This window comes from Malus domestica, chromosome 04, assembly GCF_042453785.1.
Source record: "Malus domestica chromosome 04, GDT2T_hap1".
NCBI classification, from domain to species: Eukaryota; Viridiplantae; Streptophyta; class Magnoliopsida; order Rosales; family Rosaceae; genus Malus; species Malus domestica.
The window spans coordinates 31,407,039-31,430,001 of record NC_091664.1 but is presented as its reverse complement, the minus strand read 5'-3'; the positions used below and the strand labels follow the sequence as shown (position 1 = coordinate 31,430,001).

The window sequence follows — 22,963 nt, the reverse complement described above, 5'->3', positions numbered from 1 at the left end:
AGACATGATTCACGAATTCTCATGATCTCATCACGATTCACGAATTCTGATGAAAGAAGAAAACCCAACGACCCACAAAGAAAGTTAGAGAATCCCCCCTTCCAAGTTTAGTTTTCGACTCTCTCTCTCTCTCTCTCTCTCTCTCTCTCTACACATAATTTGATGAGAACCCAAAGCCCCCTCGGCAAGTTCTTTAAAAAGGTGACTGAGACCGACTCACTCACTCAACGTATAAATTCAATTCAATTCTCAAGTAAGTAATCCACATTTCCTGGAATCCATTCCTTTCCTCCCTCCTTCCTTGAGTCTCGCTCTTTCTTTACTCAACTCTCCCATTAAGTTTTAGTCTTGGCCTCTGCCTACGGGTAGTTGTTAGAATTCGATCCGTCGCTTGTTCTTGTAAGTTGCTAACTCAATCACATTGCTCACTCTTTCGTTCTCTGCAATTTTAATTCTCGCTTTGTTTGCTTTTCACTTTTCGATTTCTTAACGAATCAATGCTTTTGTTCTTGTTCTTGTCTCTTTTTTTTTCAAATTTTTATTTATTTATTATTTATGAAGCAGTGAAGCTATATCGCGGGGAGAAGCTGCAAAACCGGCTGCCATGGAGATCGACGGAGCCCAATTATCCGCTGGCCCTGATCCTCTCCCATTCGCCAGAAGGTCTTGTCTTATTTTTTTTTTTCTTTCTTCTTTTGCTCTTTTTAAATGTTAAAATTTCATTCACTTCGTACGGTGATTGCGGTTGAGTTTTTGGTTGGTGTTGTTGTAAAAGAAGGAAATTTGTTTAAATATGAAGGCTTGGTGAACCTGTCTGTTATGTTTGGTGATTGTTTGCAGTTACCAGCTAGAAGCATTAGAGGCAGCAATTAAGAAGAACACCATTGTGTTCTTGGAGACTGGCTCTGGAAAGACTCTGATTGCCATTATGCTTCTCCGCAGCTACGCTTATTTGCTCCGCAAGCCTTCTCGTTTCATTGCCGTCTTCTTGGTTCCTAAAGTTGTCTTGGTCAAACAAGTATGCACCTACTAACTCACTCTATATAACTAGTTTTACCACTTGCATATCTTAACTCTATGAGATTCTTGCTGTGTCTTTTAATACTAGCAAGCTGAAGCTGTGAAAATGCACACCGACTTGAAAGTGGGTATGTATTGGGGAGACATGGGAGTCGACTTCTGGGATGCGGATATGTGGAAGCAACAATTAGAACAATATGAGGTAGGAGTTTTTTGTTTGCCTTTTTAATACATAATGCTTTAATCTGCTTCATTTATTCAATTCATTTTGGACATTTCTTGTGATTTTAATTTCAAACTTCATACCTGTGACTTCTTGATTTGTTTCATGTTTTTGTGTTCTTCCCAAACTTTCTGTCATTGAAAACTGTTTCATGACCAAAGGCATCTGATTATTCTAAATGCACTATAAAAAAAGGTCGTACCTAGTGCACAAGGCTCCCGCTTTAAAAAATAAAATTTAGAAAAAAAAAACCTTCTATTGCACAAGTGGCAAGAACGTGTTTTGTAAATTCTCAAAGTGTCTGATTAAAAAAACACAATGACCGTTTATGTGGAGCAATTGGTAAGCAAGCCTCCCAAATCTTCAAGATACATGTAAATGCATCAGCACTAATAATTTTCTATTTTGCACCTGTCAAACGTGTGTATTTTATTCTCATCACTTAGGAGTAAACAATTGTGTGATATTCGTTAATGGATGAAAAACATTAGTGTTCTTTAACTTTCAGCTTTATAATTACAGGTGCTTGTGATGACTCCTGCAATATTGCTTAGTAATTTGAGGCATAGCTTCTTCAAACTAAGCATGATAAAGGTTTTAATTTTTGATGAGTGCCATCATGCCAGGGGTAACCACGACTATGCTTGCATAATGAAGGTGAGCGGTTTATCATTAGGTATTTGTTCATTGCCAAAATAATTACAGCGTCTTCAAAGGAAACCTGCTTGAGAGTTGATTAATTGTTTAATATTAGTTCTGTGGTCACTAAACTTGCCAGACTATTTCTGTACATTATTTGTGTGGCTTCTTCATCATGAGATTGTTGTTATAAAAAGGCTTGCTGTAATACTTGAAGGATTGTCTGATGTGCAGGACTTCTTTCACCGTGAGCTACATTCCGGTGAATCTGAACTTCCAAGAATATTTGGAATGACTGCTTCCCCCATAAAATCAAAAGGTAATGCCTTACAAAATAATTTATCATTTCATTTATTGCAATATCCAATGGTTGTCCTTCTATTCTGTTTAATTTTATCTATGTATAACTTTTCTTTTGATATAGGTGGAAATTCAGAGTCATCGTATTGGAAAATAATTGATGAACTTGAGACCCTGATGAATTCAAAGGTCGATTCTGTTTATATGAGGAAAACCTCTCCTTTTTAGCTCCCCCACTTCTCCATCCCTTTCTCGGTGTTGTATTTTTGTGTGATAATTGTTCTTTAAAGCTTTTAGGAACAATGGTAGACTGACAGGAGTTTAAATTTTACAAGCATGAGGAGTGTTTGTCTAGATGTGTAGAGAACACATGCATGTTTTAACCATGTCATTGTTAGAGAATTCTGTTATAATTAGTTGTATTATCCTAGTTCTCTGTAGACATTTTCTTGTTCTGTCTTTAGTTTTTCTCATACAACAATATCTACTTTTCATTGCTGAATTATTGTCCAATATTTTATCTTTTACCTGTGAGTTTAATATATCATTTGCTTGAACATTCTTTAAAATTACTAAACCTTTGCTTCCCCTGCTTCGTCTTGGTGGTTCAAGGTGTATACATGTGCTAGTGAATCCGTGCTTGCTGAGTTTATACCACATTCAACTACAAAGTTCAAATATTACAGGCATGAGGAGATTCCAGGTGGCTTGGTTGCAAATATAATAAACCAGTTGAATGCTTTGAAAGAAAAGGTATGTATCAAAATTTTTTATGATAAGATGTTGGCATTGAAAAATTTGTTTTTATGGGGAAGTAATTTTGCACCGTCCTCTGTAATTTAAAACTTGAATGGACATTTATGCTGCATTTCTTCTCTTCTGTTTCCTAGGAGGTGGAGTGTTATGTGCCTAATGTTTGTCTCTTTGCGATTTTGTTAAAGGGCGTATTTTTTTTTTTCAAATTTGAAAGGCAGTATAATGTTTGTCTGACAGACTACAGTACTAATTATTGGTCTATTTCTTCTCAGCATGAACTGTCACTAGAAAGTTTGGATCTCAGTCAATCTACATCACAATCCATAAGCAATAAGATGAAGAAATTTTATTCAGCTTTAACATTTTGTTTGGAAGAACTTGGTGTTTGGCTGGCTTTAAAGGTATTAAGCAATTTCCTTGGCTCTGTTCTAGTTGTCACTGAAATGAGTGACAGACTAATGGATTTGCATTTGAGGAACAGGCTGCTTGGTTCTTTTCCCAGAAAGAAAATGAATTGTTTTCATGGGGGAAACTGGATGTGTTGGGCGAGAAAATTGTGAGAAACTTCAGTTCTGAAGCTTACCAGGCATTTGCATCTTTTCTACCATCTGGTACGTGTACTGTTCATCTGGCTACTTGTGTAGAATTTGATCTGTAATTGATGCTTACATTATTTCCTTCTTTCCTTTTCTTTTACACCTTTCATTCAGATCGAAAGTGGACCATTGCGAATGACGTTACATACGATTTGGATAAGGGGCTTCTGACTTCAAAAGTTGTCTGTCTCATCCAATTGCTTCACGAATACAGGTTGACTTGTCGTGAATGACCTTTTATGTTTTTGAATATATGTAGAATGGTTTTGAATCTCTTAAGATTCGTTCTTTTAAGATCAAGATGTCCTTTGGAATGCACTGTTCCTTTTTTTGGTAAATCAATTGCCACATACTCTCAAATTTACAAAACATATATATATATAGAGAGAGAGAGAGAGAGTATACAGTTGAATATGGTACATTTTCTGCTACTCGGTTAAACATTAGATGTACTGAGTTTTTTTTATTAACCCAGGGGCTTAAAGGATTTGAGATGTATAGTTTTTGTTGAAAGGGTCATAACAGCTGTTGTCATCGAATCGTTATTTAGTACATTTTTTCCTAAACTCAATGGCTGGAAGACAAAGTACATTGCGGGAAATAACAATGCGGTGCAATTCCAAACCAGAAAAAGGCAGAACGAAATTGTTGAAGAATTCCGTAAGGGCATGGTATGCTTACTTTTTTCCTTTCTGAATCACAATACCTTGTCACTTACCAATTTCCATGTTTGATTTAGAAAATGTATATTTTTCAGGTGAATATCATTGTTGCAACATCGATTCTTGAAGAGGGGTTAGATGTTCAAAGCTGTAATTTGGTCATTAGATTTGATCCTTCCTCCACTGTTTCTAGTTTCATACAGTCTAAAGGTCGTGCAAGGATGCAAAACTCTGATTATGTGTTAATGTTGAAAAGGTAATTGTTCAGTCTGTCTGAAATTAATCTCTTCCCTACTTTTTCTCTAGATGTATTTGTTGCTCTAATGAAACTTGACCATAATTTTGTTTGTGCAAGAAAATTCATATTCTACTCTCTCCTTTAGTGAATTCATATTTAGTTTGACTGTTTAGGCCAATTCTTCTAGGATCAGTTCCTGGTACTATGCCTAATTATTTTTGTCTGCAGTGGTGATTCCAGTACACATTCTCGAGTACAAAATTATCTTGCAAGTGGAGCTATAATGAGAAAGGAGTCCTTACGCCATTCTTCTCTTGCCTGCACACCTTTGGAAATTGATTTGCAGGATGATGACTTTTATCGTGTTGAAAGTACTGGAGCAAGCTTGAGCCTTGCTTCCTCTATTGGATTGATGTACTTCTATTGCTCAAGGCTCCCTTCTGATGGGTTAGTTTAGTGAAACACTCTGTAATTAATGCTGCTATGTATTCTATTCATTGATTTTTCTGATGATTTATTTTTAATTTTTAATTTATTTTTCAGATATTTTAAACCTGCTCCAAGATGGGACAAGGAGACTTGCACTTTGCATCTTCCCAAGAGCTGTCCAATACCTGATGTTCATGTAAAAGGAAATGTTAAAATTTTGAAGCAACTTGCATGCTTCGAAGCTTGCAAGGAACTTCACAAAATTGGTGCTTTAACGGATAATCTTGTTCCAGATATTGTTGAGGAAGAAGGCACACAAGAGCTTGGTAACTTCTCTAACCTTTACTTGCCCATCCTTAGCTTCTAATATCGTTTTGAACTTGAGTATGTTTTTTTACAAATTCTAATTGGGCTGTGTGCAGGATCGGAACCGTATGATGATGTACAGTGCAGCTATGTCCCAATTGAATTAGTCAAGCCCTTTTGCTCAAATGATCCTAGTATATTGTATCATTGCTACTTAATTGAGCTGAATCAGAATTTTGAATATGATATTCCAGTTCATAACATTGTACTTGGTATGAGGAGTGAGCTGGATTGTGATATTGCAAATCCTCATTTTGACTTAGAAGTCGGCAGAGGTAGTGTAACAGTAAACTTTAAATATGTTGGAGAAATTCATCTAAATTCAGAACAGGTATTGTTTTGATTTCCCTACTGCTCTTTCAGTATTATATGATGCATGAGATAAACTAACGTGTTATCATGTTCATATGACTTTATTTGTAGGTACTTCTGTGTAGAAGGTTCCAAATCACAATTTTTCAAATTCTAATTGATCACAATTTGAATAAGCTGGGAGAAGTTTTAGATGGACTTTCTTCGGGAGGAAATGTTGGGATTGATTATCTTTTACTCCCGGGGACCAGAATACATCAGGAAGCTGTGATCATTGATTGGAGATGTGTTACATCTGTGTTATTTGCATCTGAAGAATATTCCAATGATCACGTAAATTGTTCAACGCTTAACGGCTGTTCCCGTTTGGTACATACCAAACAGGGTTTGGTTTGTACATGCATGATCCAGAATTCTTTGGTTTGTACCCCTCATAATGGTACCATATATTGCATCACTGGTTTGTTGAGTAACTTGAATGGAAACTCACTTCTTAAGCTCAGGGATGGCAGAGCTCTTACGTATAAGAAATACTACGAAGAAAGGTATGTGCTTTTGTTGTATCCATGTGAATTTGTTGCCATTGATGAGCTTGTGTATCCAAGAACTTAAATGATATGCAACAAGAAAAGAACATGATGAACTACGTGTGCTAACATTGTATCCCAGCCATTTATGAGTAACTCAAAATGCTTCTCTTGTTATAGACACAAGATCAACTTGTATTTTGATCGACAATTGCTACTGAAAGGGAGACGAATTTTCCAGGTGCAAAATTATCTACAAAGGTGCAGACAACAGAAAGAAAAAGGTTAGATATTCTAATTTTTTTACTCTCATGTCGATAGCCATGCTAAGTGTATGATGAGATTTGCAGGAAAATGACATGCATGCTTTTCTTTATTGCTTTGAAAATCAGTGGATTTTGCATAAAAACTTACAATGCCTATTTTGATTAAGTTGTATAATAATGAGCAATGTTTTTCGATCGTATAAAGAGCACAATGTTCTTGCAATGTTGCATAACATTTCATGTATGAAACCAAAAGGGAATTTATGGGGCAATTCGTATCGGTTTTTCATAAGAATGAGTTAAATTTGGAAATTTTTTTTATAGTGTCAGTGTTGAGATTTTGCCGATTGGATCCCATTCTTGTTTTCATGCTTACTTCTTGTTGAGTAATAAACTTAACGTGTTTTTTCTTTGCAGAATCGAGTCATACATCTGTTGAATTGCCACCTGAATTTTGTTCTATAATTATGTCACCTATATCAATCAGCAGTGTATATTCATACTCATTTGTTCCTTCAATCATGCATCAACTTGAGGCTTTACTTATTGCTGCCAACTTGAAAAGGATTGTTTTGGATCATTGCACACAAAATGTTATCATTCCAACCGTTAAGGTATTATACTAATTTGTTTTGAGGGGGAAAATACTATATTGTTTGTGACTTTTCTCTAATTTGATGAATTTGTTGGTTTGCTAGATTGTTTTCCCTTTCACTTCTGGCTTAGTGTTTTCTTGACATTAGTGAACTTGATCATTGTTTGTGGCTCTGCAATTAATTTGGTAAAGGCGTGAGTAAATTTATAAACTGATATGTTCTTGGTGGCTGTATGACTCCATATGTTTTCATAGTATTGACATGGAACGAGTATAATGGAGCAAAGTTTGAGTAAAACATCTGGATGGTAGAATGTCTATCAGGAAACTTGTGTAGTCTTTGCATATACATGTAGTATTGGTACCTTTTCACTTGAATATGGCACACAGTTGGACTCGGAGCTTCTTTTGTAATTTAATTTTAATTTTTATTTTACACTGCATAATTTTTCAATAAAGTTGTGGTAATGTGGTCCGTGACTATAATTTTGTTTTATTTATAGCTTTGTTAGTCCGTTCTAGTTTATCGTTGTACTATTGATATATTTGGTTTCATTGTGGTTCTGAACATTACATGTTGGTGCTATCTGATATCTATACGTAGGTCTTGGAAGCTATTACAACAAAAAAATGTCAAGAGAATTACCATTTGGAATCCTTGGAGGCTCTTGGAGATTCATTTCTTAAATATGCTGCTAGTCAGCAGCTTTTCAAAACATATCAGAACAATCATGAAGGCCTTCTTAGTGTAAAGAAGGAAAAGATAATATCTAATGCTGCCCTTTGCAGGCTTGGCTGTGACCACAAACTTCCGGTAATATTTCTCTATTCTGTTGCTGTTAGTATTTTCCATCATTTTATTTTCGTTAGTTGTGCTGAAAGTGTTAAATGTCCTACATCGGTGGGTTCAAAGAAACCCAATGGGTTTAAATAAAATTACCCTACTCTAACTAATACTGAGGCATTTTGTGGCAAAACCTCACACCTGACGGATTGGGCAGATGGTAAAGTTGGGGACAATATCGGTGTCGTTAGAGTGGGGCGGGCCCCGTGATCCAAAAATCCAACATGGTATCACAGCAACGGTGTGGACCCGTGCAAGCCAACGAGCTTGTCACCCATAAGGAAACAAGTCTGAACTCTTAATATAGAGACGACTGCTGAGTTCCATTGAAAACAAGTGGGCCTAACGTGAGCCGACCTCTGAGTTTCAATTACCGATGTGTGGATCTTCATGTATGAACCACTAAATAAGATTACACGTGAGGGGGAGTGTTAAATGTCCCACATCGGTGGGTTCAAAGAAACCCAATGGGTTTAAATAGAATTACCCTACTCAAACTAATACCGAGATCTTTTGTGGTAAAACCCCACACCTGACGGATTGGGCATGTGGTAAAGTTGGGGACAGTATCGGTGTCGTTAGAATGGGGGAGGCCCGGCGATCCAAAAATTCAACAAAAAAGATGCATAAAGTATTACCAGGATATATAAATAAATCAATTATGTATTGAGAATGAGTCCCACGTTGATGGGAGGAGGGACCTTGCATAGGCTTATAAGAGGTTGGGCTACTTCTCAAATTTCCAATTGGTTTTATGGTGGAACCCAACTTTCTTCATTCTACAACTCCAGATACTAAAACCCTCATTGTGCTGTTTCAAGTTTCCTTCATGACGTCAAATTCATTTTTTTTCTGTTTTTAGATAAATCACTTGCTGTATTTACGACTTGTTTGCCATTCGTATGATATTGTAGGGCTTTATTCGTAACGAGAGTTTTGACCCAAAAAATTGGTTTATACCTGGAGATTATTCTGGAAGTTATTTACTATATGAGGAGTTGCTTTATGACGGAAGAAAGATCTACACTAGGGAAAGACGGAAGGTAAAAAGTAAGAGTGTTGCTGATGTGGTTGAAGCACTAATTGGTGCATTTCTTAGCACAGGTGGGGAAGTAGCTGCCATGTATTTCATGAATTGGGTTGGTATAAAGGTGGATTTTGTCCATATACCATGCGAGAGGCACTTCCAACTGCAACCGGAGAAGCTTGTCAATGTCGGACGTATAGAGTCCTTACTGAAGTATTCATTCCGTGATCCTTCTCTTCTTGTTGAGGCACTAACCCATGGTTCGTACATGCTTCCTGAGATTCCAGGATGTTATCAGGTACAATGAAATTTATACATGGTATTACTATTTTGTAACTGAATGCCAACCTCCTCACGTGTGATATGCTCACACAATAACAGTGCATACTTTTACTTCATTTCAACTTCTTTGCATTGTCTGTTCAATACTTCAATGCTACATTACATTACATGATAGTAATCTGCTGCATTCGACAGTGGTTTTCCGTGCTCAGCACTGCTTAAAACAGTTTTCCGAGTCTCCATAATGCATCTTATTTCGTAGGCCATATGTTCCTTTACATGACCGGCAACCTTTCATCCTCTATCATCTGTTCTGCTCAACAGTAAATTCTTTCTTGTGCAGCGGCTGGAATTTCTCGGGGATGCTGTGTTAGATTATCTGATCACTATATATTTGTACAATGAGTATCCTGGGATGTCACCGGGAATCTTAACTGATATGAGGTCTGCCTCTGTGAACAACGACTGTTATGCTCGCTCTGCTATTAAGGCTGAGTTGTACAAGCACATTCTGCATGCTTCACACAAACTGCACAAAGATATAGTTTACACAATTGAAAACTTTGAGAGGTTATCTACGGAATCGACTTTTGGATGGGATTCCGAGACATCATTCCCCAAGGTTAGTCATCCGCCTATATATTTATATCTATGCATTAATGTATTCTACAAGAGAACTTTTTGCCTGCACGTCGTAATCGAACTCTCTCTCTGACGTGATGGTCTTATATTTTTCCCTTTATTGATAACAGGTACTTGGAGATGTTGTCGAGTCTCTGGCAGGGGCAATTTATGTTGATTCTGGATATGATAAGGAGATTGTCTTTCAAAGTATAAGTCCTCTCTTACAGCCCTTGATTACTCCAGAGACGTTGAAGCTCCATCCCGTAAGAGAGTTGAACGAACATTGCCAGAAAATGCATTATGACATGAAGAAACCCGTCAAGACTTCCCACAACGGTGAGGCTGCCATTACAATAGAGGTCGAAGCCAATGGGGTCACGCACAAGCATACATCAACAGCTTCTAATAAGAAGACGGCATTGAAATTAGCCTGCAAGGAAGTTTTGAGGTCCTTGAAAGAAGCTACGCAGCCTGCAACAAATTCATGAACATTTGTTCTACTGCTAGATAATAACGTGTTGGAGAACCAACGGTGTAGCCATGTCTAAAGTTACAGTATCTTCTCTAAAGGTGCGGTTGCGGTGCTGTAATTGGGCAAGAATTGGCGGATGGATTATATGTATGGATCTGTCGTTGGCGGATTAATGCAATTTTTGTACTGCTTTGTGCTAAAATATTGGCATACTTGATCCGTCCGTCAGGGAATTCCTCAGAACCCTAAACCTAATCAAACCATAATGCATTTTCGGTATTTTGGAAAGAAAACAGATGTACATGTAAATATGATTGTATGTTTTCCTTCAACATGGTTTCGATGTAGCCCCTCCCATCGAAGGCAGTGTCTCGTGGGTTGCTGCTAAATCAAATACAACAAGCTAGAGCTTCGGATCAAAAGATTCATGATGCCTTCTTTTTCCCAAACAGTAAGCTCAATGAGTAAGTGTTCCCCTTCCGTGCAGCTGCTTCAACTCGATTTCCACCAATCTAGGAATTGTATTAAACCAGCAACTCCATGTCAGTGTCAGAAATGCAGGCAACGGCCGAAAAGGAAAGGGCAAACTCATGCTAACCACAGATAAACCAGAGGTACAGAAATTACCTTGTCCATGAGCCAATAACCAATAGTTGGCATGTATTGCACCAAGTACATTACAGCCAGCACAGGCTACAATACAATCAATAACAAAATATGGATAAGCGTAACTAGGATAACATACATATTATCTTGGTAGTTAGACCTATACAATGGATGGCGATACTAATGTCAATACCTGGTAAGATATCCAAGCTTCTTTCAGACCATGGGTGGCAGCAACTATCGTCAACTCTGCACATCTTTCTGACGACACACGCTTCTGTTAAAACAGAAAAATAACACAAAAGGATTAAGAAACATTTCAATGCTAGAGGTTCAAATTATAACATGTCCCCAGCCCATTAACGCCCTCTCGAGTCAAAACGGGTTAAGTAGGCAGCACATAAGTAATGAATGAAAATAAATTAGATGTTTGGAGATAAACATACACAGCCAAAATGAATAACACATAGGGAGAAGGGGGAAAAAAGAATAATACATACATACATATATATCATCCTGGGGAATGATCCTGTGGAGAGTCATCCACTCAGGATGCCTGTTGATTGCACTAAATAGAAGGTGTGAGTGTGGGTGGGTGGGGGTAGGGTGAGTTGGGGGTTCTCCGCATGTTGTTACCCATACAGGGGGCAGGAGGACAATTTCATGTAGACATAACAAGATCATGGTAAGGACAATAAGAGCTAACCTCACGAGAAGCTTTATTTTCTGAGCTTGCTGCTCCAGAAGCATTTGATGTTTCTATTGGCCCAGGGCAAACAATGGTCACCTGGATTCCTTTCTGACACAGCTGTACTCAGGAAAGATGAACTAGCACCATTTGGTAAATATAGCAAACAGATATTATAGTTATATTAACAGTTTCATTTTGATAAGAATCATTTGAATAACGCATAAACACACCACTCCTCTTTGTGTCGTTATTAAGTCTAGATACAATGGAGAACTTTGATTAGTGAGAATTGTAAAGATTTTCCACTCTTATAAGATATTTGCATCATTCTAAAGTTTCCTATCTTTACCATTCCATTTCTTTGCTCAAAATCCTAAACTACCAGTGCAGTGTGTACTGTCACAATTAGTCCATCGTAAGGGACAAAGTATTAATGCCATTTAGCTCATGAGATATGAAATACATACAAGTCATAGAAATTCTATTTTACCTCAGAACGCAATGTGTGAAAGTACCCGTTTAATGCGTGTTTAGAGGCAGAGTACATGGCCTGACCTGGCGCCGGTGTCTTTCCCGCAGCACTGCTCATCTGCACATAAATTTAAGCAAACAAAAAAAAGATCTAAGAAGGGTGGAGAACAAAAATGGAAAACAAGCACAAAATGAAGATAATAAGAGAATATGCCTGACAATTAACACCAACAAATAACTAAGTACCTAATGTACTTGAATGCATGACAAATCCTATTAACTTATGTCTAGGTAGTCAGCATAACTACAGTCTTGGACATTTGAGATAGTCATGTGCAGGATAAAAAGTATCGATCCATTAGGTTCTTTACTAATCACATGTCACACTGCATAAAGCTATTGTGTAAGTCCTGCTGAAACTAATTAAAATTTATCCAATATATCTTTTCAATGAAATGAGTGGGTATGGCAGAGAATTTTAACAATATTTTCAACTTACCACAACAAAATGTCCCTTCCCCCGCCTCAGCATGTAAGGTGCTAGCAACCGAGTAAGCGTTAGTGTCCCAAGAACATTGACATTGAATGTCTCCTACTTGCAAGAAAGAGTAAACAGGATCACTTTCATACATAAGCATTTTAAAAGTATAAAAAGGAAGGAAAGTAGCAAAACATGGCTCATTGATCCATAGGAGCCGGTAATTTTCTTAGAGATATATATAGCATCAAACAACCCAAGGACTCCACATACACAATACCTTCAGACTCTCCTCAGTAACATCCAAAGCTGAAGTTTTCTGCCATAGGACAAAAAGAACAGAGTTAATTAGTTTCTACTTCTCCTGTCATAAACACAAGTGCTCCAACATACGAGAATTATAAGTAGTTAAATTTCAAATTTTAAGTTTGCATTTATGGGTTTCAATTGATTGTCTCAATAACCAACAATGCCTCACACTCAGAAATTAGGAATTGCCCACTTACAGGACGCTCAACAGCTGCATTGTGGATCATATAATCAACACCAGCATTAAGAAAGAAGGACTCTGCTTTCTCTACAGCATCCTTGAGATGATCTTCACCAGATGCCAAATCCAATGGCAAAACCTTTACACCATCAGGTACATGTTTACCTGGGCATGCTAACCAAATTAAGAGAGAGAGGGGAGATGTACTTAAAAAAGGAATGATAGCTATCCATAAAAGAACAGACCAGTCAGTTCTCTCTTGACACGCTCCAATTCAGCTTCATTACGTGCAGAAATAATGAGCTTAGCCCCCAATTTCGCAAGTTGCTTAGCAAGAATCTCCCCTTCACACAAACGTTACAGAGAGAAAAGTGAGAAAGTTTACGCATGGAAAATGACAATTGAGACGAAATTGAGGGGAACATTGGTTCAAAGTATTTGGGCAATTTTCACCAGATACAAACCACAACAAAGATAAAAGAATCATCCTCATGAATGTATACGTAACATTGCAGCAACATAATATGCACTATCCATTGGGAAGCAGACAAATATACAGTTTTGTTGCTACAACAACTAAACTTATGTACGGAAACATTGTCCATGTACTTGAAAACTGTCATCATTTACCATCCGCCAAGGTCATTGTTGCCAGAATAATAGTAATGATACAAACGGTGGTGATAATAACAATGAAAAGTATGAAAATGGTGACAATAACAAGGACAAGTAACTGAGGCTTTACGAAAACTAATAATCTGCAGAAAATTGAAGATAGAAAATCGAAGAAGAAGATTGAGATACCAATTCCGCGGCTAGCGCCAGTTATCCAAACAACCTGAAGAAATATGAGAATTACCGATTTGAAGAGAGAAATCAAAAGAAAAGAAACAAGCTTTTGATATTGATATGAAAAAATGGGGTTACTTTATCTTCAATCTGGTCGCGCTTCGCACCGCCCTTGGACGTCAAAGTAAAATCCCCTGCAGCACACGCTTGTAAGAGCTCAGAAATTCACAGATACATGTTCCTTGATAATATTAATAAATTGGGAAGACTGGAAATTGGGAAGAAGAAGGAAGAATAATAATGCCATACCATCAGCTGTTGCAAATTTGATTGCTAAAAAAACAAACAGAAACAGAGAAACGAAGACTATCACCGCCACCACCATCGCCATCACTTTCCTTTCACCACCACTCCAGGCTCCAGCATTCGAGAGTCGAGACCAGTGGATTGGTTGCTGCTGCCGGTAAATCGGGTTCGGTTCAGTTATACTATTGCTTTCTTGTTCGGTTGCCTTTCCGGCCCAACCCAACTTCAATTTGGATCTGGATAGATTTTGGAGGGTAGTGTTTTTATTCGTCTCTGAAAAAGCCCACATTTTCCAACAACTTTGTACCCGAACGACGACGTGTGACCCCAGAATGTGGCTCTCTCCATCTCTCGCGGTCTCACCCAACAGAAAAGAGAAGGCCATTTCTCTCTCGCCCTCATACTGTAGCCGACTGATACTGCAGTAGCAGCAGGGACGAGCGAAGAAAGAGCTCTCAATGGCGGCGTCTGCGAGGAACGTACTACTCAAGCACCTGAGAGTGCAGGTTCAAGCCGTGCCTTCTAACCCTAGCTCCACCGCCCCTCTCTTCCTCTCCCCCTTTGCCGCTATCCGACGCCGTCTCTTCTCCGAGGAGGTCAGGGGCACCTTCCTCGACAAATCTGAGGTCACCGATCGGGTCGTCTCCGTCGTCAAGAACTTCCAGAAGGTCGATCCTTCCAAGGTATATCAATCTATCTATAACTGAGATAAAAGCCTCCGATTTTCTCAGAAAATGGAATTGAATGTTTGTGGGAACCATTTTTCTAATGAATTGCAAGTTTGAACTAGTAGTTATTTGGTTGTTGTTGTTGTGAAGGGTGGTCATTTTGTGTATGAGGAGTTGATTTTATACTTGTAAGATCCGTTGTATTGAATAATTAGGGTTTTTGGTAACGTCAAATTTTTGCTGGTTGCACTGTCCAGTCATAGCATCTTATTGAATGTACCCATATCCACAAACAGAACATCTGTATGCCTATATGTTGATGGTGAATTGAAATATTGCTATTTGGGTTTCTACAAATTTTGGGCTGACGATGAAGTCATTTCTTCCAATGCAACAGCAATGGCTGGTCGATTACATTATTCAGTTTTTCCGCTGTCTTGTTTTTATGAGAAACAAATATGCACAAGTAGATATGTGCAACGAGGATAGATATGTGAAGGGCGTAGATCATATACTCTGTCACTAATGTTACAGTATTGATTAACATTGTTGATAAAGATGGGGGGTGAGCTGAGCTCTCATTCCTGCATCTGTTACTAATAGTTGTAAATGTATGATATTTCATGAGCATTCTTTTTTGTCTTTCTTCTTTGACCTTACACAAAGACTTGAATGTGTTTCTCTATTTTGCTTTTGCATCAGTTTCTATATAGGATGAATGTCTCAAGTATAACAGCACGGCCCCTTCTTGTTTGTATTTCTTATTGTTTTGCTTGAGTTGGTGCTTATATGTTCGAACGTGCTCATGTCCATTCACATTTCATACTGATTTCGTTTATAAGGCCATTATATTAATGCATTTTCATTATATTTCAAGAATCTGATCTCCTGCGCATTGTTTTTCTTATTTTGGTAGGTTACACCAAATGCTAATTTCGAAAGTGACCTGGGGTTGGATAGTTTAGATTCTGTGGAGATTGTGATGGCTTTGGAAGAGGAGTTTGGGTTTGAGATCCCTGATAACGAAGCTGACAAGATCAAGTCAATTGGTCTGGCTGTGGACTTTATTTCTTCTCACCCTCAGGCGAAGTAGGGGAAAGGCATGACGCTCCATTTTTAATTTTCTCCTGTTCCCTGCAAGGGTTTAGCTGTTAGAACTGTTGGATTTTTATAAAGGTGCCATTTTGGGATTCCTTCTCCTCCTATGAATGCTGTTTAAAGAGAGTAGTATTTTTGGTATGTTCAAAACTTGAGTGTTGCGGTTCCAGTTTTATGGAAAGTGTGTTGAAAACAACTCTTAGATTGTTTCATTGATGTTTTGTTGAAATAAAAACAATCGAGTTTATTGCTTATTAAACATTGCCGTTGACGATTGGCGGTGGCTTTTGGTTTCAGCTTGCTTGGTAAAAAAAAAAAGCTTAAATGATCTTTACCCTCGAGTACCTAGTTTATACTATATTGCTGGATTGCCTTTCAGTGTTTGTGCTGATTAATTTGGATATACTGCATCTAGAGCTTAAATGCCCATCTTTTTCCACAACTTTTACAACTATACTTCGGTTTGGTTTGTCCCATATAAGATTTTTGCTCTTCTAACTTGTATGGTCGTTTCTCATGAGTAATTGCAGACCTTTATCTTCCTCGTTGTAGTTGTAGACTAGTTAATTCTTAACTTTAAGTGAAATGCAACGAATGAAAGACTAATTTTATATTCAAATTTGAGTTTAGTTAAGTTGGCTACAGGAGTGTCCTCTTTTTTGCATTCAAATTTAACTTTATTTTAGATTAATCTAAGGCTTACTTTTGGCTATGTCTCTGGAACTCGATTTTAATCTCATTTTGCTTCATGTAACTCAAGAGTCGTTATTTTACTTGATGAAACTCAAAATTCGCTTCATTTTGCCTCATTGGGTGTTGGGTATGTTTTCGGAGGTGAACTATTAAGTTTCAGGGAGAATAGAGAGTCTGCAAGTTAAAGTGGAACAAAGGTAGAAGAGGGAGTTCATAAGTCAAAGTAAAACAAATTTTGAGTTTCAGTAAGTAAATTCATAGTTTTTAAGTTACAGGGATAAAGTGAAATTAAAATAGAGTTTCACAAGATGTAGCTAAAAGCCTTAATTTAATGTAAATTATAGTTTTGTATTATCATATTAATGCAGCAAGACCCAATAATAAATGAGTAATACCTATAAAATATAATTTGTAATTGTGCAGGCGAATGGCCGCACCAACGAGGATTTCTCATGCATACAACGAGTACGACAACAAAATAATAATAATAATAATAATAACTACCAACAATAATAATAATTATGATGTAGTAAGATTTTTTTTGAACAAATGATGTAGCAAGATTTAAATTCTAAGAATTTTGATTGGGTGCTGCAACGTCTCGTTCTTCTCTGATTGGTTCAAAACATATAAAAGTCCAGGTCAAGAGAGAAGGTCTTCTTTCTGAATTGACCAAACAGAACGGCAGGTGCAGACTCAGTGGGAGGCCAAGCTGGTGCTTTAACCTTGTACCCCACACGACGACTCCACCAACAATATACAAAGTCAATCAGTCTTCCATTTTCCAAGGGAAAGGAGAAGGGAAGGGCATCGCCGAAATTACACGGGAGACTTTGGGCCACAGCTTTTGCGTCCGTGCTATAAGTAAACCAAAAACACAAACGCTCTCTCTCCCAAGCTGCTTTTGGCTTTTGCCGTTGCATTTTTTGCACTTGTGCAAGCATGGCGAAGCAGCAAAAGCAGCTGGTTTTGCTAATATTGTCGCTCTCCTTGCTCTCCTTTTGCTTTCGTTCTTCACTTTCAGAGATCATTTTCGAAGAGCGCTTCGACGGTATATACCCATCCTTCCTCTCCTTCCACTTCCAACCATCGCTGCAATCTATCTACTTCTACATAATTATAAGTTTCTACTTGAGGTTTTAGTTGCTTTTTTTTACTCTGCTAACTTTATTCTGGTTGCTGCTGAACTGAATGCTAAACTCTCAACCAGCTCTCTCTCTCTCTCTCTCTCTCTCTCTCTCTCTGCTGTACAACACTTGCATCTCCCATTTCCCAGTTTCACTAGCTCTCTCTCTGACTATGAGAAAATATCCATGATTTTCGTTTTCGTCAAAAAAATAACTAAATTTTTTGGTCCGCGTTAAGCTTGTAATAACTAACTTTTGTACAGTTAGTTGACTTGACTGTGTGTGCGCTTGAACATGAGTAAAAATGTAACAAGTAAGGCCAAGAATTGATCTTTCATTCCACCGGAAAATTAATCAGTTAATCTTGATTTGTTGTGGATCAGACGACGAATGGCGAAGCCGTTGGGTGACATCTGACTGGAAAAGCAGTGAAGGTAAAGCAGGCTCCTTTAAACACACAGCCGGAAAGTGGTCCGGTGACCACGATGATAAAGGTATCTTCTGATTACCCCTTATTGATTAATCACTGCTAGTTTCTTATTATTTATCAATTCTTATCTTATATTTTTGTCTATTAAACTGTAATATTGTTGCGCCGTAAGCTGGTAATAACTTACTTACATTCAAGGTGGTTAAACCTGTGGTGTTGATTTACGATGGCATACGAAATCTTGCAGGAATTCAGACATCTAATGATGCCAAGCATTTTGCCATATCTGCAAAGATACCGGAGTTCAGCAACAGGAACAGGACATTAGTCCTCCAGTACTCGATCAAGTTTGAGCAGGAAATTGAATGTGGTGGTGGTTACATAAAGCTCATGTCTGGATTTGTTAATCAGAAGAAATTCAGTGGGGACACTCCATACAGGTTAGAATTCTCCAGTCTCTACGTCACGGGATGAAATGTTTCGAGGCACGTTCGTATGGCCTAGTCCTTCTTTCTTAAGAACACAATGTTGTAGAAAAGGACTTCGTACATGCACATTCGGTTTAGCTTTAGTTTTTTCATACGATGAGAGTTTCGTAGTAGTCAAATGCAGCCATATCGATTTGCCAGTGTGTATATACCATACATGAATGGTGGCCATTCTTTTTAGTTCATACTTCATACAGGGAATTTTCATTGGTATCTGATACCATGGAAATTGCCGACATGTACGAGCCCGGATTGCCTGTTTATATGATGTTCTTCCTTCTTCTTCTCTTTTCCAAATTCTGAATGTTTGCTGGACTTTGTTTTTGTAGTTTAATGTTTGGTCCCGATATTTGCGGCACGGACACAAAGAAGCTCCATGCCATAGTCTCCTACCAAGGCCAGAATTACCCAATCAAGAAGGATTTACAGTGTGAAACTGACAAGTTGACTCATTTCTACACGTTCATTCTGCGACCTGATGCAACTTATAGTGTCCTAATAGACAACCGAGAAAAGGATTCTGGAAGTATGTACACAGATTGGGATATTCTTCCTCCAAGAAAGATAAAAGATGTTACTGCAAAGAAGGTAGATAAACATGTTTATTCCAAAATGAATTCTAACTATAAGATAATGTTTTCAAAACCCAGGAAATCCTGTGAGCAACCACTTCGTAGAAGAATTAAGTTATAAACTTTTAATCTTTGTAATTTTTCATAATTAACTTATAAGTATCATTTTTTGTCCATCATAGCCGGCTGACTGGGATCTTAGAGAATACATTGACGATCCCAATCACATCAAACCTGAGGTATGGGAACTTTTTCCCCCTCTGCCTAAGACATATTTGTTCATTGGATGTATTACGTGCTGCTATTGATGCATATCTTTGTATTGCAGGGTTATGATTCAATTCCGAGAGAAATTCCAGATCCAAAAGCAAAAAAGGTTAGTTGATTACTTACGGAGCTGTACTATATACGACATCTGTTTGGTTTTTTGATGTTGGACTACTATTATACCCTTTAGTTTGATTTTAGTGTTTCCCTCTTGCGATTTGATGCATTCATATGGCAAGATATGAAATTTAATCAAGCAGTTTTGTATTTTCCCGTCTTCTAATTAGCCCGAAGAATGGGATGATGAAGAGAACGGTCTGTGGAAAGCTCCAAAGATACCAAATCCAGCTTATAAAGGACCATGGAGACCCAAGGTCGGTACTGTAGGTTGATTAAGCTTTTGTGAGGTACCAGACAAAACCGGAGGTCAATTCTTTTTTGCAGTATCAAATAACTTGATTTCTTCTGATATGTCAGAAAATCAAGAACCCAAATTACAAGGGGAAGTGGAAGATTCCTTGGATTGATAATCCAGGTAAGTTTAAATAGATAACTAAATAATCTATCTGTCTATATTGGTATACATAATTACAAGAGCCAGTTCCTTTTTGTTCTCCTATGCAGAGTTTGAAGATGATCCTGATCTCTATGTGCTTAAGCCAATTAATTATGTTGGTGTCGAAGTTTGGCAGGTAGGACGTTTTCCATTTGCTAGAGGATCGTATGGTCATTAGATCATTATGTTAATGGAGGTGAAATTATGCGATGCAGGTAAAGGCCGGTTCAGTTTTCGACAACATTTTAATTTGTGATGATCCTGATTATGCAAAACAAGTGGTCGAGGAAGTCTTCGCCAATAGAGAGGTAAGCCTCTTTTGACTGTTACTAGTATTTTCCAGTTCTTTGGCAAATATTTTATCATATGCATTTCTCTTATGGCGTTTCAGGCTGAAAAGGATGCCTTTGAAGAAGCAGAAAAAAGGAGGAAAGCACAGGAGGAAGAGGTTTGTGGCCGAAATAAATGGTTATTAGAATTTCTTGTCAGGCTTAGTTGAATTCCATTCATAAGTATTTTGAGCTCTGATCGTGCAGGAGGCTCAAAGAGCAAGAGAAGAGGGAGAAAGGAGGAGAAGAGAGAGGGGTTATGATCGAGGTCACCGAGACAGACATAGAGACAGATACCGAAGGGTGTGTTTGATTGTTTTAAATAATTTGTTTACAAATTCCATCCAGTATAAATTTTTCTATGATCACCTTTGCAATTAGAGGCATCCAAATCCTGTCATGCCTAACCAGTTAGTTCTCGGTCTCATGATATTCTCTTCCTAATGTTGAAAGAGGCCTCAAGTTTGAATCCCCCCTCCCTGTGATCCAATAATTGAACATTTCGTAGCAATCAATTGACGTAGTCTCAGTGATTAAGTTGCAACTTGAATGTTTCTCTTGCCTACTTCTAACTTTGGGCGTTTTATTTTGCAGCACCGTAATTGGGATCACTATGATCATGTAAGCACCAATATTCATGCCCTCTATGTCTCTCTCTCTCTCTATAAATAAACTCAAGATTTTATTGCACCTGTAAAAATTTATTTATGGATTGGTCTGCGGTTGCAGGACGAGCTATGATTGGGTCTCCTCCGGCCTCCATCTTCCTCTTGGTTTCGTTTTGAAGAGATTGACGGTCACTTTTTTCTGTCTTCGTTCTCAAGAAATGCAGTCATTCTTTTTTCAAGTTTTATGTCATTGTTTTACAATGTCCTTGTTCGTGTAAACTTTATTTCTGAATGTATGCATGGATAATGTATTTTGCATAATACTCAAGTAGCAGCTGCCCGCCTCACAAGCCTGGCTTTGTTTCTCTGCATTTTTTCTTTTCCCTTTCATTCTGCAGCTACCGAATATGCTAAAATCGTAACTAGAGTAAAACACAAAGGCAAGAATCGGGGAACTTAGGAGTCCCATTATGTTAAGTAAACGAGAGATTTTTATGGTCCCGGAACACAAGCTATGTAGTGTATGATTCCTTGAGTTTTAAGAGTTGGCAATAGGGTTTACATGTCTCACTTTTAGGATTTACAATAAAAAACCAATCTGAGTGGAACATTAATCCTAAGTAAATATGCCATATAGGTTTAGGAGTATCCGACTTTCCAATTGATTTCATACTGTTACCTAGGAGAAGGACTTAGATGGATCAGAACATCGTCCACAATGGTGTCTCGGTCAAATAACACAATATTATGTAGAATAAGATTAACACATGGCATCGTGTTCGCCGTGCTTACCAAGGAATTAATGGATTGTCGCTTTCGTTACCTAGACTCTTGTTTAGGATTTGATTATTTCCTATATAGTTGATCATTTCCTTTCTTGTGATGCAAGTCTCTTTCCTTCATCTTCTCTGCCATCTACGAATAAACCCTGCCCAGCTCTATATAAATACATAACAACGAGAATGAGTTGTCTCCGAGTCTGTGCGGAGCCATGAGGAGGATTGATGATCTCCAAGACCGTTTATTGGTTGAAATCTGTTGTCAACTTCCTTGTAAATCCGTTCTCCAATGCAAGTCGTTCGCTCTTATCTGTAATCTTTCTTTTCTTCCCCGCTTCCTATGTCTCCAAAGTGATTGGCAAACACCGACTATGTACTCCTGTTCCATGATATGTTTACAAATTATCCTCATCCTCAGCCATTGTATAATTCCGAATTCCTCGCCATGTCCAAACTTCCAGGGCTTAAATCACGCGGGTTGTCCTTGAGTTTCCTCCCTTGTTCTCAAGATGCGCCTAAATGTGAAGACGGCGAGCCTGCACTTGTGTTAGGTGACGACGACAATGATGGTCCAGCTATTGCAGCAACGTACAATGACTTAGTTTTGTGCTGCACAATGGAGAATAAACAACGTGATTACAACATTTGCAATCCATACACCAAGCAATGGGTTGTTCTTCCTCCCGCCCCTCGATCCCACAAGACAGTAAAAGTGGGATTAATCTGTGATCCTTACTGTTTTAAAGGTACGAATACTACTGGTAGTAGTGACATGACGATTAATGCCGAGTACAGGTGCAGGGTGGTGCGAATTCCCTTCCGAGCAGTTTTACACCCTTTGAATTCAACGTGGAGATGTTCTCTTCCCAGACGGGTGAATGGAAAGAGTTAAATCTTTAATACCGAGTACTGGTTTCCGTTCAGCTGCAAGTATGATTTACAATGGAATGTTGTAGTGGCCGGGTTGTGGCAACCACATTACCAACATCGATCATCAGAAATACTTCTGTCATTTCATTCCCGAGCCTAAGGATATGGTTGGAGAAGCAGCAAACTAGTAAGTGCCTAGGTGAGAGCCGGGGCGAGGTTATGCGGTTGTGCCAGTTGTTAAACCATCTAGGTGGAGATAGTCCATTAGAGACATCTATGCTTCTTGAGTGTTTTGGAGTTGAAGAAAGAAGATGATCAAGTGAATGGACTGGAATGGTGTTTGATAGACGGTGTTGGCAAGAGGCCTTCCTATATGAGCCTCCATGGTGGCCGACGACACGGCACCACCGATAATTAGTAACTACTTTCAGGTTCCGAGAAATGCCAATTGTTTCTGCCAAATTCATGA

General features: G+C 38.2%; 4 protein-coding genes across 7 annotated transcripts; 3 read left to right on the top strand and 1 right to left on the bottom strand.

Moving 5' to 3' along the window:
• The first annotated feature begins 74 nt into the window (after positions 1–74).
• Positions 75–10,471, top strand: LOC103434284 (endoribonuclease Dicer homolog 2). 4 transcript variants are annotated; one of them, XM_070820099.1, is made up of 23 exons: positions 75–399; positions 565–663; positions 841–1,018; positions 1,109–1,222; positions 1,766–1,900; positions 2,117–2,201; positions 2,307–2,371; positions 2,795–2,935; positions 3,211–3,339; positions 3,420–3,549; positions 3,649–3,748; positions 4,010–4,205; positions 4,292–4,452; positions 4,663–4,881; positions 4,978–5,189; positions 5,286–5,560; positions 5,653–6,086; positions 6,249–6,352; positions 6,752–6,948; positions 7,534–7,743; positions 8,688–9,098; positions 9,426–9,704; positions 9,835–10,471. In XM_070820099.1, exons 2-23 carry the CDS (start codon positions 605–607, stop codon positions 10,192–10,194), a joined length of 4,194 nt encoding a protein of 1,397 aa, XP_070676200.1. In that variant the 5' UTR covers positions 75–399; positions 565–604; the 3' UTR covers positions 10,195–10,471. The 4 variants fall into 4 exon arrangements, with proteins under 4 accessions (XP_070676200.1, XP_070676201.1, XP_070676203.1 ...); XM_070820100.1 differs by having other exon boundaries at positions 77–399; positions 562–663; XM_070820102.1 differs by lacking the exon at positions 6,752–6,948 and having other exon boundaries at positions 77–399; positions 562–663; positions 6,310–6,352.
• On the bottom strand, positions 10,340–14,394 carry LOC103434285 (uncharacterized). The gene is made up of 12 exons (XM_008372621.4): positions 14,013–14,394; positions 13,842–13,897; positions 13,719–13,752; positions 13,160–13,258; positions 12,931–13,079; positions 12,705–12,743; positions 12,446–12,538; positions 11,966–12,064; positions 11,491–11,592; positions 10,978–11,061; positions 10,806–10,871; positions 10,340–10,690 (listed from the first exon to the last, which is right to left on the bottom strand). The coding sequence occupies exons 1-12, from the start codon at positions 14,392–14,394 to the stop codon at positions 10,604–10,606; spliced, it is 1,290 nt and encodes a 429-aa protein (XP_008370843.3). The 3' UTR covers positions 10,340–10,603.
• A 27-nt stretch (positions 14,395–14,421) lies between these two features.
• LOC103408700 (acyl carrier protein 2, mitochondrial) lies at positions 14,422–16,034 on the top strand. Its single transcript, XM_008347531.4, has 2 exons — positions 14,422–14,692; positions 15,594–16,034. The coding sequence occupies exons 1-2, from the start codon at positions 14,468–14,470 to the stop codon at positions 15,768–15,770; spliced, it is 402 nt and encodes a 133-aa protein (XP_008345753.2). The 5' UTR covers positions 14,422–14,467; the 3' UTR covers positions 15,771–16,034.
• Positions 16,035–17,254: 1,220 nt separating this feature from the next.
• Positions 17,255–21,216, top strand: LOC103434283 (calreticulin-3-like). Its single transcript, XM_008372617.4, has 14 exons — positions 17,255–17,519; positions 17,979–18,089; positions 18,273–18,465; positions 18,843–19,101; positions 19,268–19,324; positions 19,414–19,461; positions 19,640–19,726; positions 19,830–19,887; positions 19,977–20,044; positions 20,124–20,216; positions 20,300–20,356; positions 20,445–20,540; positions 20,832–20,858; positions 20,967–21,216. Exons 1-14 carry the CDS (start codon positions 17,411–17,413, stop codon positions 20,976–20,978), a joined length of 1,275 nt encoding a protein of 424 aa, XP_008370839.3. The 5' UTR covers positions 17,255–17,410; the 3' UTR covers positions 20,979–21,216.
• The last annotated feature ends 1,747 nt before the right edge of the window (positions 21,217–22,963 follow it).

What these genes read in the sequence shown, in the direction of transcription:
- LOC103434284 (XM_070820099.1), top strand. Translation starts at nt 605, where the DNA reads ATGGAGATCGACGGAGCCCAATTATCCGCTGGCCCTGATCCTCTCCCA. An exon ending in TTCCCCCATAAAATCAAAAG is followed by an intron (nt 2,202 to 2,306) that starts GTAATGCCTTAC and finishes CTTTTGATATAG; the next exon opens with GTGGAAATTCAGAGTCATCG. An exon ending in TCAAGGCTCCCTTCTGATGG is followed by an intron (nt 4,882 to 4,977) that starts GTTAGTTTAGTG and finishes TTTATTTTTCAG; the next exon opens with ATATTTTAAACCTGCTCCAA.
- LOC103434285 (XM_008372621.4), bottom strand. Translation starts at nt 14,394, where the DNA reads ATGGCCTTCTCTTTTCTGTTGGGTGAGACCGCGAGAGATGGAGAGAGC. An exon ending in TGTCAAGAGAGAACTGACTG is followed by an intron (nt 13,080 to 13,159) that starts GTCTGTTCTTTT and finishes TAGCATGCCCAG; the next exon opens with GTAAACATGTACCTGATGGT. An exon ending in GGAAGGGACATTTTGTTGTG is followed by an intron (nt 12,065 to 12,445) that starts GTAAGTTGAAAA and finishes ATTTATGTGCAG; the next exon opens with ATGAGCAGTGCTGCGGGAAA.
- LOC103408700 (XM_008347531.4), top strand. Translation starts at nt 14,468, where the DNA reads ATGGCGGCGTCTGCGAGGAACGTACTACTCAAGCACCTGAGAGTGCAG. An exon ending in AGAAGGTCGATCCTTCCAAG is followed by an intron (nt 14,693 to 15,593) that starts GTATATCAATCT and finishes TTATTTTGGTAG; the next exon opens with GTTACACCAAATGCTAATTT.
- LOC103434283 (XM_008372617.4), top strand. Translation starts at nt 17,411, where the DNA reads ATGGCGAAGCAGCAAAAGCAGCTGGTTTTGCTAATATTGTCGCTCTCC. An exon ending in AGTGGGGACACTCCATACAG is followed by an intron (nt 18,466 to 18,842) that starts GTTAGAATTCTC and finishes TTGTTTTTGTAG; the next exon opens with TTTAATGTTTGGTCCCGATA. An exon ending in CAGATCCAAAAGCAAAAAAG is followed by an intron (nt 19,462 to 19,639) that starts GTTAGTTGATTA and finishes TCTTCTAATTAG; the next exon opens with CCCGAAGAATGGGATGATGA.